The following is a 16837-nucleotide window of genomic DNA, read 5'->3' on the forward strand; positions in this document are numbered from 1 at the left end:
TTAACTCTTTCCCCACCATTGACGGACATTTTCGGCTTTCCGTGTTTTCACTGTTATAAGGTAGGGTGCGCTAAATAATACACATTCTAAAAGAGTACTGAATCTCCTGATCAAAATAGGCTAAGAAGAGGCAGAAACAAGCGATAGCATGTGTAAGTAGATGCATATGTAAAATAACGCGATCATCAACATTAAACATCATATAAATCAAAACTGCCTAATGTTACCGAATGAAATGTTGTTTTTTACGTTGATAAAAAAAGAATGCATCAAGCTAGAATACTTTTTTTTTTTTTTTTTTTTTTTTTTAAAGCAGACACTCTGTTCTTTCTTTTTATATATTGCATGTTCAGATATTCATACAACAAAATATTCTGAGGGCCATGAAAATTTTGTGAAAATGATTAAAAGAAAATGCTGGCGGGGAAAGAGTTAATGACTTGCATAATTTGAAGAAAGAACACTTGAATGTATGTAAAGGTGAAGCATGGATTTAAAATTTTTGCTTTTTGTCGTACTGTATATCACTCTTACCCACGTTTTAATCTACCAAAGCTGAAATCCTCTAATTCCATTTAGGGAATCAAAAAATCCCATCATTACCATAATGCAAAAAACAATTGCACTCATTGTTGTAAATCCCATTGTCATTACCATAATGCAAAATAAATAAATAAATCAGAAAATTCAGAAAATCTATTTAAAAGTTTGGGGTCGGTAAGATTTCTTTGTTTTTGTTTTTGAAAGAAGGCTCACTAAAGCTACGTTTATTTGATCAGACATACAGTAAAGACACTAATATTGTGGAATATTACAAAGCTGAATTTTTAGCATCATTACTTCAGTCTTCAGTGTCACATGATCCTGCAGCAATCATTCTAATATGCTGATTGGCTGCTCAGGAAACATTCTTTTTATTTTTTTTATAAATTATTAAAAAGAAAGTTATATAGAACAACATTTATTTTATTAACAGAAATCTTTCAATTCTATTTTAAATGTCTTTACCGTCACGTTTATGTGTGTATTTTAATCACAGAATATTTGTAGCATTGTAGGTATTGAAATAAGTACCGAACGTTTTCATGGTCCTAAAAATTGAAGTAAAACATAGGCTCTCTTTATTGCACAATTTCTTTCTTCTTATTTTTATTTTTATTTACATTTTTTGGCGGGAAATGTGCCCTGGTAAGATAAGTGGCTGCAGCTGGTAGCATCTTTACCTCAGCAACCACTGGCACCTTGAGGTTTCCATGCATTAGCGCCAGATCCAATTAAACAGATGATCACACAAACCTTCCTGCTAAAAGCACTGGTGTTGTATTGGAATACAGGAGCAGTGGGAATGGTAATCAGCAGGTATTCAGCCTGAGCACAGAGGGGATAAACGACCGAGGAGTGAAAGTCGAGCAGCACGAGACGAGGCAGGACTGGGCTTTTGGCAGACGGCGTGTCCAGCTGTCTTGTCTCTGTGTCAGCTAGTGTGTGTGCGTCTACTCTCCAGCCATGGAAAATGAAGTCCTGGAAAGACCCTCCGTCGCTCTGTTTACTCCTCTGTTTATTTCTCCTTCTGTTCATCTCTCTCTCTCGGGGGGGAGCTCAGGTTTCCCTTGCTTTACCTGCCATTAAGAAAGTATGCAGTAAAACAGTGGCCTAACGCCATCACTCAGCAGCGGACGTCTGTGTGTTTATTTGAGCTGAGGTTGGCCTTAGACCAGCCTGCTTAACACTAACACCTATTAAGTGACACCAGCAGTAATAAACCAAGACCAATTATTGGATTTGAAAGGTGATAGTTGGAGGATGTCGCTGTAATTGGATGGAATGAAGGCATTTTAATCAGTTTCCTCCTCCTGTTTGTTGTTTTATTTTATTTGTCTAGCAATTCAAGAAGAATCTCAAAGGTGTGAATGGAGGAAATGACTTTGATCAAGACATGCTGGAAGACATCTACAATGCCATCAAGTTAGTGCTTATGTATAGTTTTCATTACCTTTTACTTGTTGAACAGTTTTAATATAATTATGTAAAATATATAAAATGGTGAAACTTTTACACAATACGTTTTCATTGGTAACTTGTAAATAAAACCACATTTAAAATTAAGGATGGATCACATACCCGGAGCCAGTGTGAGAGAGTTTTGGGCCTGTGAACACATCAGTCACTTGTTATATCAGGCTATTTATATCCAGTCACTGTATCTTACATTTGTTGGTAATGGATAAATGGCTCACAAACTTATACATTTGATTTTCAGTTATGCATTACATTTATCTGATGCAAATTCTGAAATAAAGTTGACACTAACGTAAAGCTATCAGTCTGGCTGACATACAGTACTGTATATGAGATTGTTGACATTGTGAGAATGACTTTCAATAAGACGCATCAGTTAGATTGGGTTGAAAATTATACATCCTAGTATGCCATTGTTTACCAGCAAAGGTGCATTTATCAGTTTGAATTTATAGCTGCCACATTATAGCTGTATAATTTCCAATAATACTAATAATAAATAATTTGCTGCTACTTACTTTCAGGGCATGTGATTTGGTGCTCAAGAAACATTATTTTCAGTTTAAAACAGTTGTGCTACTTAATTTGTGTAAACAATGATTTTCCCCCCCAAGGATTCATTGATAAATAGAAGGCTCAAAAGTACAGCATTCATTAGATTTTTTTAATTGTAATTTATTTATTTTTTTTTACATTTTTTTTACATTTTTTAAAAATGTAAAAAAAAAAAATTATTATTTTTTTATTTTTTTATTTTACGATGTATCTTTTGGAATGGTTGTGTGTGTGTGTGTGAAAATATGTTATGTATATATACATACACAAATAAGTACAAATCGAATCCGCTAAATAGCTGAAAAAGTCATTGTTGAGCTCTGATGTTTATTATCTCTGTTATAAACCTAATGTCTCTGGTCTTTAAGTGTGTGGATATAATAGCTCTTGCTAATGATGTATACAATGGCTCAAATGGGATAAGCTGAGATAAACGTATGTGGTCCTGCAGGAATGAGGAGATTGTGATGCCCGACGAGCAGACGGGGCTGGTGAAGGAGAACTATGTGTGGAGTGTTCTGCTGCACAGAGGGGCCTCTTCTGAAGGGATTTTCCTGCATGTGCCTGGCAGCAGTTACGACCGCGACCTCTTCACTATGACCTGGGGACCGACTATTGCCGCCCTTTCCTACGTTTTTGACAAGAGCCTGGATGACACTATCATTCAGAAGGCCATCACTGGGTTCAGGTAAGACCCGCAGATTGGTAGACAGGTTTCGGAAACAGCCTTTGAATCATTCAAATTTATTAGAGCACTCATTGCTAAGTAGTTTGTGGATTTAGTGATTGTCAGACTTGTGTTTCTGCAAAAAATTAAGATTTTGATTATGATTCCTCTCTCCTTTTTCCTTTCAGGAAATGTGCCATGATCTCTGCACACTACGGCTTCAGTGACGTCTTTGATAACTTAATCATTTCGCTCTGCAAGTTTACTACTCTCAGCTCTGAGGTAAGACTTGAAGCACCCCTCACCAGATGCATTCAGATTCCTGCAGCAGCTTTAGGTCATGAGTGAAAAGATCTGATTGGGATTTGTGTTGCCTTTAGTCTGTAGAGAACCTGCCCACCGTATTTGGCAGTAACAGGAAAGCTCAAGTCGCTGCCAAGACTGTGTTCAGCCTGGCCCATAATCATGGTGACATTTTACGAGAAGGATGGAAGAACATTATGGACTCAATGTTGCAGCTTTTCAGGGCTGAGCTCTTACCCAAGTCCATGGTTGAGGTAAGATGGGAGTGCCAACATATCACTAGAAATTCCCTAACAAACACTTCTTGCTTAGAAGAAACCAACTGCATCAGGGCCGGCCCGCAGCATAGGCGGTATAGGCAAATGCTAAGGGCGCCACTCATCCATAGGGGCGCCAGAATGTGTGAACGAGTGATTTTTTTGATTTTTTTTTTATAATAGGCTAGGCTACTATTTTAAAACCATTAATTCGAAATACTACCAAATAAAGCAAAAAAAAAAAAAGTTAGGCTCTTCAATCTTCCCCCGCCCATCGAGTGCATGAAGTGCGTCAGAAACAGAGCGCGTGCGGGATCAGTTGTTGGTAATTTGTTGTGTAGCGTGCCCGACGCCGCATCCAATGTAGACAGCACTGCTTTTGTTAACACACAGCTCGTAGAAACGGGCCTGGAAGCTCGCGCCAGTTCTAGACACTGTGAAAGTTTCCTGATTGTGACGTAAGGCCGAATTTACATGACACATTATAAATGAGCATAGTCTGCGATAGATACAGTGCCAAAAAGAAGAGAAGAGGATAAAGACAGAGGTAAAGTCATGTAGTGAATGAACAATTTATTGCATAGGAGTAAGATACTATAATTTCATGGCAGTTATTTTTACCTTAAACTTAATGTTAGCAGTTGTTCTGAGTTCTGAGTCCCCAGACTGTGATTTTGTAACAATCATGTCAGTTTTAAGACGCATTTTTTATTATCACTTTTTTATTAATGTTTTACTCTACAGTTGTGCAGTTTTGGGGGGATACAGTACAGGCCAAAAGTTTGGAAACATTACTATTTTTAATGTTTTTGAAAGAAGTTTCTTCTGCTCATCAAGCCTGCATTTATTTGATCAAAAATACAGAAAAAAATGTAATATTGTGATATATTATTACAATTTAAAATAATTTGTTTTCAATTTATTATACTTTAAATTATCATTTATTTCTGTGATGCAAAGCTGAATTTTCAGCATCATTACTCCAGTCTTCAGTGTCACATGTGACATCCGGTCTATCACATGATCCTTTAGAAATCATTCTAATATGATGTTTTATTATGAGTGTTGGAAACAGTTCTGCTGTAATGTGTGTGTGTGTGTGTGTGTGTGTGTATATATATATATATATATATATATATATATATATATATATGCTAAATCATGAACACAATGACAGGGTGAAATGGGCTGTGATGCATGGGGCGCCAGGTAAAATCTTGCCTAGGGCAGCAAATTGGTCAGGGCCGGCCCTGAACTGCATATAGCAGGCACATTGCTCCTAGATATTTATTAGATCAGGCAATAGTGCCACCTACTGTCTCAAAGGAAGATCTGTATAGATTTGTTATATGAATGAATGTAAATTTGACAAAATATTTAATTCTTGTTAAAAGGTTGAGGACTTTCTAGACCCTAATGAGAAGATTTCCTTACAGCGTGAAGAGACACCATCAAACAGGTATATTATTATATATAATATTTGGAAGTACTTAATCTTTTTTTATTATTTTTTATTATACACGCTTCCAGGTTGAAACAAGCTGCTTTTAGTCATTGACTTTAGGCAGTGCTAAGGCTCTAATGATCTGTTACATTATATAATGTATTGTTTGTTATTACATCATTATTATATAGTTTACTTAGTTATTCTACCTCTGGCTTCTAGTGCAGTAATAAATGCACTTTTTGGAACTTCAGAGTATTTTAATTTGTCAGGCATGCTGTTGAAAACATCCTCACATTTGTTTTGTGAAATGTGACATAAGTAAAACTGTTTATTTGAATACTTTTTAAATGCACATTTGACCACGCAAGTAAAACATTTGATTCTACAAGGTACTAAAACATTCATAATAAATGTAAAGATGTATATTATCTGTATTGAATGGTTTTGTTACAGTAACTTTTGACCAGACCGGTTTCTACCATGATGCTGCAGCGATTGGGATCTGTTATATAGTTGATATTCGAGTATTTAGCTTTATATTTATCACAGTGTTGTTAGTGAAAATCAGTCGTTCTAACTTTCGTGTGATGCCGTAGTGAAATACAAATAGATTGACACCAGCTGGGGGTCATTCAGCTCTTATTAGAGCAATAATATTGATTGTGATCCGTGAAATATCATGATTTGTGGTGTGTTAAAATCTTGGAAGTGTTTGTTTGTCAACAATAATTTAATCTATTCTTTTCTGCCACTGTACTTCTGTCAGGGGTGAGTCCGCTGTATTGAGTTTTGTCAGCTGGTTAACATTGAGTGAACAGTCTGGGCTCAGAGGCCCATCCACTGAGAACCAGGAGGCCAAACAAGCTGCCCTGCTCTGCATAAAGGTACAGCCAACACATTTTGCTTACAAAAGACATTGCGGGAGAAGGTCAGTCTGACTCATTGCTCCATGTATAAAATGCTATCACACGTGAATCAAAGAATTTTCTCACATTTCTTCTGCATTCATGTCAGCACTGTGACCCAGAGAAGCTGATTACAGAGAGCAAGTTTCTGCAGTTGGAGTCTTTACAGGAGCTCATGAAGGTGAGGTCCACATTTACAGACTGTGTGTATACAGAAACCATTTTCTTTGGTGTATTTCTTACAGTATTACTTGGGTTTGTTCATTATGTATTTTTTAATGTTTCCAGGCTCTCATCTCGGTGACCCCTGATGAGGAAACGTATGATGAAGAAGATGCTGCTTTTTGTCTAGAAATGCTGCTACGTATTATTCTTGAAAACAGGTACTGCATGTATGATCATGCTGCATTATCGCATTGAGAATTACTAGTTGAAAAGGTTTTTATAGAGAGATGACTTTGTGTTTGCAGGGACCGAGTATCATGTGTATGGCAAACGGTACGGGATCACCTGTACCAGTTATGCGTCCATGCTAATGAGAGCTGCTTCTTGGTTGAGAGATCAGTGGTGGGATTGCTCAGACTTGCTATACGCTTATTACGCAGAGAGGACATTGGCTCACAGGTACACACACGTAAAGTACAAACTGTCGTCGTGTTAGCTGTTACAACACTGATTAACAGAACTGAAAAGGAGATTACAAGTTTCCTCCCTCTCTCTGGATAGGTTCTCCTCTCTCTTCGCTTGCTGTTGATGATGAAGGCTCACGTCCTGTCCAGAGTCAGTCGAGAGGTGGCATATGGCTTGCACGAGCTGCTTAAAACCAACGCTGCAAACATCCACTGCACTGATGACTGGTACACACTCTTTTCCCTTCTGGAGTGCATCGGGGCTGGGGTCAAACCTCCTGCTGCCATGCAGGTCACCAGCACCAACCCAGACAATGACACAGGTGATTCAGTCATTCCCACCTTTTCAACCATTTTATCTGTTAACATACTTCAAGACACAGTCGAGAGTGGAGTGAAGTCCATTTCCAGATTGGCTTATCTTGTGTAATCCTTTTGTTCCAGGTGCTCAGTCAGATAGTGAACTGAGCTCATATCATCAGACTGAAGTTAGTCTTGAACGGGGATACACATCTGACTCTGAGGTTTACACAGAGCACGGCAAATCAAGAATACCCCGTTCAGCTACCGATGTGGATGTGGGCTGGCTAGTGGTGAGTGTTCACACCATACCCCAGACAGGAAGCCTATTTGAGACAAATCCACCGTCACTAATGTCAATGTAACATAATTAGGAATGTTGCTTTGAATAGACGTGTCTCCTTATATAACTTCTTTCTGTTTTGGGCAGGTTGGTAAAGATGACTTGGATGGATCTAAGGCCACAGTGATCCCAACTTCAAAGCCCCTGACCCATCCTCTCATTAACCAGTACAGTTTAACTCTCGGGCAGGACGTGGGTCTCCATGACACCAAGTCCCTCATCAAGTGCGTGGATTCGCTGTCCTTCATCGTCCGCGATGCTGCCCACGTCACTCCAGAAAACTTTGAGCTTTGTGTTAAAGCCATACGAGTGTTTGTGGAGGCTAGCCTTAATGGAGGTACGTATCTCTTATACAGCAAAGAACCAAGATCGGAAATTAACAGGGGGTTGCCACCTAAATTAATAAAAATCCCCCAAAATTCAAAATATGGTAGCAAAAAAGTGCCTGTTTGAGTTCTTGTTTGTTATATTTATAACATATGATTTGATCTGTTTTTCAAATATATGTCCATGTTTGTGAATGTGTTTTTGAACAAATGGATTGAGTGAATAATTCAATGACCCATTCATAAAAAACAGTTCCTTGCTTAATTCCTGAATGAATCAGCCATTTTGAATTAATTTTTTGAAAGAATGATTTAAAGACTAACTCATTAAGACTTATTGCCACCTACTAGCAGATTTAGTTATCTCATTTCCCCCCCATCATTTCATATTTTTATAATTGAAATGTAATGTTTAGAACGTGAATCTCATAGAATTATTTATGCAATTGTAAGTCCAGTGTAAATGCATTTATGCCACCTCTGAGCTGCATCAAACGGTCTGTGTAAATGCTTCTTCAGATGGCACCTTGGCTCTTGTTAATACTGATTTCATTTGATTGGTTACAACCCTATAGTATCTTATTATTACAATTTAATTTATTCAATACCTTTATTTATATAGCGCTTTTTAACAATGCAGATTGTTTCAAAGCAGCTTTACATTGATAACAGGAAATTAATGCAACAAAGATTGTTTTGGCTGTACAGCAGCTCTAGAATAAAGTCATTGTTCAGTTTATGAACTATAATGAAATGTAATAATTTGACAAAAGATGACAAACATTTAATAAGGTTAGAAGTAATTGTCCTTTTAAAGGGTAAAAATGCTTATGTGTGTGATGTGAAAGGCATTTCTTGCATGCTTTCATTATTGAATATGCTGTGATATCTTCAACACTGAAACCTGCCCTTATTGTGTAAAACAAACAAATGATGTCTCATCTTTACACAACCACATGACACATAGCCATTGCTCTAGTTTGCATGCTGCCTCAATAACAAAATATTCAATGTTGCCACGATACAATTTACATTTTATTTTATGATTGGTTTCATTCCAAACAAACCTTTTGGAGGGCTTTTTATTCAAACTTCATCTTGGAAGTTTGACTCCTTGAGGGATTAGAATGTCTGCTTCACTTCCGTGGCTTTGTAATTGGATGTGTCAGTGCCTGTAATCTCTTTAGTGCTGTATCTTGAGCTGTGTTCCTCTGGTGAGTCATTTAACTCGGGGGCAATTCAACTGTCTTGTGTGCCCTCTCCATTTATCCTTCACTCTGCCTCTCAGTTCCTCTATCCGGGGTGGTCTGTAATCTACAGTAGGCTTAGTCAAGACTCATTCAGCACTTTATAGCTCTGCCAATCAGCATGTTATTTTCATGAGCTATAGGCCTCTGTTTATTTGGGAAGATACCTGCTGTCATCAGGGGCTTACATGCTCACTTTGAGGGCGGCAGATCAAAGTTTTAAGTTTTGAACATCTAATAGGCAAAGCAATGTGATAATGATATGGTAGATATCTGCTTTATTCTCTTTTCATTGGAAACAGAGGACAATATTTTCGATGCAATCCCAAAATTGACCGAGATATGTCTGAGACAGGTTCTTCTAACCAGCAAATAAAAGGGTGTGAAGATGGGAGAAAAGCTCGCTAGAAAATAGCACCTGTGATTCATTCTCATAGCTTTGTTTGCAGTCATTATCAAACGGCACAGGCTTTTACCGTGCTTGACGGACGTGAGAATGGGGTGGCGTGCGCCTGAAAGCATAATTCGATTTTTCTTGTTAGTCACTCTGTTGATTGTTTCCACGCCCTCCGCAGGGTACCGCACCCACGAGAAGAAAAAGAGCCACAAATACGACTCCAAATCCAGCCGGCTCCGAAAGAAGCCACGCGAGAAGGATGGCGCATCGCGGAGAGCCAAACCGTCCAGTCAGCGGCTCGCCCGTTCCCATAGCGACGATGAAGAAGATGAGGGCGTGCCGGCCAGTTACCACACGGTGTCTTTTCAGGTTAGTCTGGACGTAAGTATAACAGCCCTTTCCCTAATTCCTAAATCTGTCCATCATCATGTTTGCAGATTTGTTTGGTGAAGGACAAGCATGTGATTTCACATTTGAAACTTAGAAATATTTATGCTTTGCTTTCAGGTTTGTTTAGTTTCTGACCTCATTTCTGATTCAGAGCTTTTACAATATAGACAAATTAAGCTGTCAATACTAAGACCAGTAAAATTTCGCATTTCCTGAAATAAGTTTTGATACCACAAAAATAAAAATGCTAAGCAAAGCTTTAGTTAGAAAGTTAAATGATAATAATTTACATTAAGTGCACATTGCATTAGTAAAAAAATAATTGTAATAAATTCAGACAAAATACAAAAAAGACAAAATTATGAACTGTAGTTTCAAATAAAACTTAAAGTATTCAAGTAAAAAAAATAAAAATAATTAAGTATATACACTGTACTTTTACTGTTACTGCATTTTATTTATTATATATTTCCATATTTTGCTTAAAGAAACTCAAGCCTATTTTATATTATTATTATTATTATTATTATTATTATTATTAATTTTTTAAATCTATAAAGTACGTTTGTAAAATGCAGTAACAAAATAGTAACAGGCTCTTAATTATCAATTTAAAAAGTCTTATTTATTTATATATTTATTTAAAACAAAATGTAGATTGTTTTTTGTCTTCATATTTGCATGGAAATATGACCCAGACATTTATTTGTGATATTTACCCAGGGCAGCATGCTTTCCCCATCTTCATAACCTGAATGGTGCACATCAAAAACAAAATCATGTTGTCATTTTCTTTCCACGTGTTTACCTGCCACACGTCTGTATAACAATCATTTCTTTTGTCCCCATTAATAAGATGAATGTGAGTCTGTAAAGAAAGCAAATATTCATTTAATAGACCAGACATTCCCTGAGTGTTTAGTGATTATTAAAACAACCTGTTTGTCCATATAGTTGTTAGACCTGATGCATACACTGCACACACGAGCAGCCGGCATCTACAGCTCTTGGGCAGAGGAACAGCGCCATCTAGAGGATGCTGGCAGAAAGATCGAGGCGGACTCTCAAACACTGTGGTCCAGCTGCTGGTGTCCACTCCTTCAAGGTCAGAGACTAGTCAACAGCATATTTGCAAGCCTCAGTGTCAATCAAAATTCATATGCTTACAATATTTCGGTTTTGTTGTAAAATAAGTTAAACCTCTCACTTGTAATATTTGATGTAATATTATTGAATGTATAAAAGAAACTGGATGTTCAGAGATGTGCTATAACGTATGCATTTTGGCCTTGTAGGAATGGCTTGGTTGTGCTGTGATGCACGGAGACAAGTCCGCATGCAAGCTCTCACCTACCTACAGAGAGCACTTCTTGTACACGATCTACAAACTCTGGACGCGGTGGAGTGGGAGTCTTGCTTCAACAAGGTGAACTAGCTCTGTTTGTATCTGTAGTTGAGGAGTTTAACATGCATTTTCATTTTTGGAAAACAATTCCTCCAATAAAAAGAACTGAGAAAAGATGGTGATGTCTGTCTTTATTCAGGTCCTGTTTCCTCTGCTGACAAAACTCCTAGACAACATCAGTCCAGCTGATGTGGGCGGCATGGAAGAGACCAGGATGAGGGCCTGTACACTGCTTTCTAAGGTCTGGCCTAGGATTTCTTCGCTCACTAATCCTAACTTAAACCTGAATGAATTGAAAGGCGATTATGCTAATTTTCATTTGTTGAAGTGATTTTGATAAGTGTTTTTGGTCTCCTCAGGTGTTCCTGCAGCATCTCTCTCCTCTGCTCTCTCTGCCCACTTTTGCTGCCCTCTGGCTCACCATTCTAGACTTCATGGACAAGTACATGCATGCTGGCTCCAGCGACCTTCTGGTGAGATCTCAGATGAGCATAAGAATCACCCGTACTGACTTGAAAGAAATGCATTACATGGGATTTTTTTATAAATAATGTCCGTTTATGTGTGAATGATTCCTTGTTCAGGTTAAGGGTGTCTGATATTGATGATGAATGATTAAAATGTCTCCACAATCTGCCTTTGCAGAGAGATGGGTAATATCGTGCCACCAGTATGCATTTTATCATATGCAGTTCAAAGGCTGTTTTTTGTATCTCTATTGTGGTTACGCTCATGTGACATTGCATTTCATTGTCATCACGGAAGTTTATTTGCATGCATTTTAAAGCCTTGGCAGTTCAAACGATTTTACACGCATGCTGTTCTGTTCTGATTTTTCTGAGTGCACATAACCAAAGCATGCACAGAAAGCCAGTGTGTGAGTACTAAACTAAGATCTCTTTCATATCTTACTGTGCTTAAACTGTCAAATACACACAAGGTTCAGAAACACAATCGGTTGTTTTAACGAAGTAAAAATATGTATCAATATATTGGATATGCGCATTGTCTTAAAGTTACAGCAGCCTAATATTCCTGCTGCTGTCTGTGTCCTAAAGGTGCAGTAAGCGATTTCTGAGAAACACTGTTGATATTTGAAATCAACCCAGACAAAAACACTCCTCCTTTCATTGCTCCACCTTCAAAATGCATAAAACACGCAATGCAAGAGTGGATGTCTCTATCATAGCTGAAGCAAAGCAATATAATGCTTCGCAAAAAAATAAAGCGAAGATGCCGCACAAAAAACAAGGATAAACAAAATAGAACACTGTACACAAGAGTATATAAAAGCAGCTCCAGACAATGACGCTCAACTGTCCTGTTACTATAGCTAACATTCAACAACAGCATATCTTGATTCTGTGAAACAGCAAAATCATAATCCTTCTGTTGTAATGTCTCTCAGCCATCTCTCTTTCTACAGTCTTTTTTCAAATCTCCCTCTTGCTCTCTCCCTCTCCTCCCCCATCATGAGTGTATACCCCCTACTGCCGATTGGCTACAAGTGTGTTGTGGTTCCTGGTCCATTCCACTTTCAACAGCTTTTTTCAGAGATTGCTTACAGCACGTTTAATGTTAAACAAACAACACAAGAACAAGAGAAAATCAATCACTGTTCTTCACTGAAGAACTTTTGTAGCTTTAATAAGAATCAATGTATATTTAATTCATACAGTGAAGACTATGCAGTGTTTTATTTTTTACATTTGATTTTGCAATTTTTTGATTGAATGCTACAGTTAAATAGAAAATACAGAAAAAAATTAAAGCAGTTTATTTAATTTGTATCTTATATTGTATTTGTCCTATTGTTAGTAATTCATACCTTCATTACCTTATGTTTTGTTATCTTGTACGGCTATATATTTAAACTAAAGTAAGGAAATTAGTTTGGCTGTACTGCTCAGTAACTTGCAAAATAATCTTAAAAACCAAAATGAAAAATAATTGAGATATGATCGTGGATTGTGATCCTGCCTGAAACAAATGTGGCATGTTATTTTTGCTATATCGCCCACCCCTAGTGCAGGTGTACAAGATTTACAGCAGAAAAGTTCTTAAATCCTGAACGCTGATGAGTGTGTCTGACTTTTGTTGCACAGCTGGAGGCGATCCCTGAGTCTCTGAAGAACATGCTGTTGGTGATGGACACAGCAGGGATCTTTCACAGTGCAGACTCTCGTACAGGCTACTCTGACCTGTGGGAAATAACCTGGGAAAGAATTGACTGTTTCCTGCCCCGGCTAAAGGAGGAGCTCTTCAAACAGGCTGTCATCCCAGGCAATGATCACTCAAATATCCATTTACTACTTAACTGAGTTCAACCACATAACACGTTAACTGATACCTTTTGGTTTTTGTACAGAACCAGTGTGTAATGTTCCTGTGGAGGCCGTCCCACAGCCTGTTGCTGTTACTCCAGCCTCTCCCCCTGTGCCAGTCCCCTCACCAGTGCCAGTTGCCCCTGCAGAGCCAAATATTCCCAGCAGACCCTCGTCGCCTCGGGATATGCAGACAGCTAGTGCCAACGGTGATCGTAAGCGTTATTGGTTATATGCTGAAGTAGAAAAGTTATTTTGAATTGTGATATTTTATTTATTTACAATATTACTGTTTTTACTGTATTTTTTTTGACCGAATAACTGCAGCCTTGGTGAGCAGAAGAGACATCTTTCCAAAAAGATTTAAAAAAAAAAAACTACCTGTGTGTGTGGAAACTCTAATGCATTTATGATACTTTAATGAATAGAAAGTTCAAAAGATCAGTATTTATTTGAAATATAAATCTTTTATTTATAAAGTTTCTTTATAAATGTCTTTACTGTTAATATTGATTTAATGAAAATTAATGCATCTTTGCTGAATAAAAGCATTCATTTTTTAATCTTGATCAAAATGTGGATAATTTTCAAAGCACAACTTCCTTTTTCTGTGTGCAGGAACAGATAGATCATCTCCAGTTCCTCCCTCAACACCTCCGATGCCCACTCCAACAAAGATGAGTCCTCCAGTGTCCCCGCCCCCTCTCGGCCAGTCTCCACTCATCCTGCAGCCCCTCGCCTCTCCGCTGCAAGTGGGCGTTCCCCCGATGTCCCTGCCAATCATTCTGAACCCGGCTCTCATAGAGGCTACCTCACCTGTGCCCCTGCTCCCCCGCCCCTCCGCTGACTGACCCGCCCGTCAAACGGAAGCCGACAGAGTGCCGCGGCGTTTGAAGGAGGAACACAGTGGAAGAAGCGTCTGATTTCACTGTTCTCCTGCAGGCAAACACTCTCCTCATCTGTAGCCCACACTATTCGACTGTGTAACAGCAGGACCTGGAATAAGAGCGCATGAGAGGACATTGACATGCATGGTTGCCTCTCTTCGTTTCAAACATCAAAGCAACTCCCAAACTGCTCGGACTCGAATGTCCTTCAGTAAGAGATGTTACATAGATGATCATATTTATTCAAAGCAGGAAGGTGTCACCATGGAGGACAGTTCATTATTGATGAGACTACATTTATTTCAGTCAGGGGGGCCTGGTAGGTTAGCTGCACCTGTTTTTAATGTACTAGTGCTCAGTTGTTACTCGTGATGACAGAATGGCTGATTGGTAGAGGTATCGCACACTGGGTCCAGCTAATGATACCATAATAACTACACTGCTCAAGCTAATTGAACCTGTACAGTATGATGAAGAAAACTTAATTTATTTTGACAATTCATATTGTTTCTTATTGTGGCTTTTACACTTTAATTCCATTGCTTTGCCGTAAATTGGTCCTGAGAACACGGTCACAGAGAAGTAGCCACTTATTTTTTGCCATACATGGTTCCTTAGTGGGGAAATTAAAGGGTTAATTCACCCAAAAGTGAACATTCTGTCATAATTTACTCACCCTGGTGACGTTCCAAACCTGTATGACTTTCTTTCTTCTGTAGAACACAAAAGAATGTTGACTTTCCATTGTATGGACCATTGTATTTTTCAAAATATATTTTTTGTTCCACAGAGTAAAGTAAGTCATACAGATTTGATTTGACATGAGGGTGAGTAAATGATGACACAATGTTCATTTTTGGATGAACTGTCCCTTTAAGTCTACTAAAGTTATTTTGGTTGATAACAATAAAATATGGCTTGTTCCCACTAGACGCCACATAATTCATTATCGTGCACCTCTACAACATTCCAGACACGTCACTAATGTTTTCAACTAAATGAACCAGGTGAACTCTGAATGTCAGGTTTTATTTTATTTGGATGGGTATATTTTATTCGCACGTCGTCTTAAAGAGAGAGTTTTGTTGCTCAGGTTTATGCTGTATCGCTGTGGCACTTCTGCTCTTTAAAAGTTTCCCTTTCGAGAATTTCTCCTGGCCATGATCATGATGATATTGATCAGTTCTTTCAAATACACGTTTCTGCTGTTCTTTCTATCAACCATATCCCTTTATTGTGGTGATCTCGACTCTGGAAGTTTAGCAACCACTTTTAGTTTTGTATGAATTAATGAATGCTTCATAAAAAGTTGATGCCAGAAGAGAGCTGTTAAATTCACTAATATAAAAATATAATATGTTCTCAGACCCGCACCTGCGCTTGCATCAGCCAAGAGCTCCCGAGAACAGCTCAAGTTCATCTAGAGATCATTGTATGACCTGAGACTCGTGGTTTCTCCTCTCAGCATGTATGTTTGGATCAGTACAGAAACTGTAGGTGCTTTAAGGAATTGTACTGTAATTTAATGTAGATTGTCACTGCTGTACTTCAGTGACAGAAGATCAATGAAACCAACACAAACCTAAGAGGTGGCTGTGGACAGATGGACATTTTCTTTTCTTTTGTATGTGCACTTGTTGTACTGCATTCTTAGATACATCAGGAACTAATTCTGTAGTCAACAGGTAACTCAATGAAAATAATCTGTATATATGAATAAAAGTTAATGTACTTTTTACAATGTAATAAATATATGGTAAATATCCTAATCATGCGTTACTGTGTTCCTCTTACATGTCAATTTTATTTCATTGCTTTCTTTTAATTTAAGTCTTTTAACAAGCTGAGACCCAGTCATTTACTTAGTGACACTTTCAATAAAACTTGGCTGCCTATAGTAGAAAGGTGAAATATTTTTTGAAATCGCTGATACTGTACCTGACTAGAGAGAAAGCAGAGAAGATAAAAAAAGCTATCGTCTTCCCTTTTCCAAATAGGTGGGGAAACTTCAACCCATAATGCACTGGGCATGTTGCGTCAAAGGCCACTTCCACCAATCTGCAATGAATACACTTATCAGAATCAAATATAAGGTCTTTGCCAGGGTCAACTGGACTACTTGCACAACTGCTTCTGCTTTCAACTTATTACAACTCTGGAGTTTCTAGTAACAGCGTTCAGCGCACCTGCAAACATGAGAACGCAGATTATTACATTGTATGACTGTGAACTGATTAAAGCAATGAATCATGTTCTCTGCATTAACATGAATTATCTTGAACTTGCCTAAATGTTCATATAAATATATTTTCTTTCCAGCTGTGCATTCTGAATAATAAATCAATATATTTCCCCATAAGCTGCAGCAGTCCAGTGCTCGTCGTCGTCTTATCTATGTTTTCCCTTACTGATCATATTTCATATCTGTTGAGTATA

At 38.0% G+C, this 16837-nt stretch overlaps 1 protein-coding gene across 1 annotated transcript in view; it reads left to right on the forward strand.

The window, feature by feature from the left end:
• The window catches only part of gbf1 (golgi brefeldin A resistant guanine nucleotide exchange factor 1), a gene marked incomplete at its 5' end in the record, with an annotated part of 79623 nt that extends 62865 nt beyond the window's left edge, over positions 1-16758 (forward strand). The window contains 20 exons of the mRNA XM_079856387.1: positions 1883-1965; positions 3026-3262; positions 3430-3523; positions 3622-3798; positions 5196-5260; positions 6015-6132; positions 6263-6334; positions 6442-6536; positions 6624-6777; positions 6880-7105; positions 7227-7375; positions 7513-7762; positions 9574-9776; positions 10740-10890; positions 11081-11211; positions 11330-11431; positions 11550-11663; positions 13296-13473; positions 13559-13729; positions 14133-16758. Of these exons, the coding sequence (XP_079712513.1) occupies positions 1883-1965; positions 3026-3262; positions 3430-3523; positions 3622-3798; positions 5196-5260; positions 6015-6132; positions 6263-6334; positions 6442-6536; positions 6624-6777; positions 6880-7105; positions 7227-7375; positions 7513-7762; positions 9574-9776; positions 10740-10890; positions 11081-11211; positions 11330-11431; positions 11550-11663; positions 13296-13473; positions 13559-13729; positions 14133-14365 (3003 nt within the window). The 3' untranslated portion in view covers positions 14366-16758. The remainder of the gene's footprint in view (positions 1-1882; positions 1966-3025; positions 3263-3429; positions 3524-3621; positions 3799-5195; positions 5261-6014; positions 6133-6262; positions 6335-6441; positions 6537-6623; positions 6778-6879; positions 7106-7226; positions 7376-7512; positions 7763-9573; positions 9777-10739; positions 10891-11080; positions 11212-11329; positions 11432-11549; positions 11664-13295; positions 13474-13558; positions 13730-14132) is intronic.
• Between the last annotated feature and the right edge of the window lie 79 nt (positions 16759-16837).

Source organism: Squalius cephalus (assembly GCF_949319135.1).
Source record: "Squalius cephalus genome assembly, chromosome: 21".
Lineage (NCBI taxonomy): Eukaryota > Metazoa > Chordata > Actinopteri > Cypriniformes > Leuciscidae > Squalius > Squalius cephalus.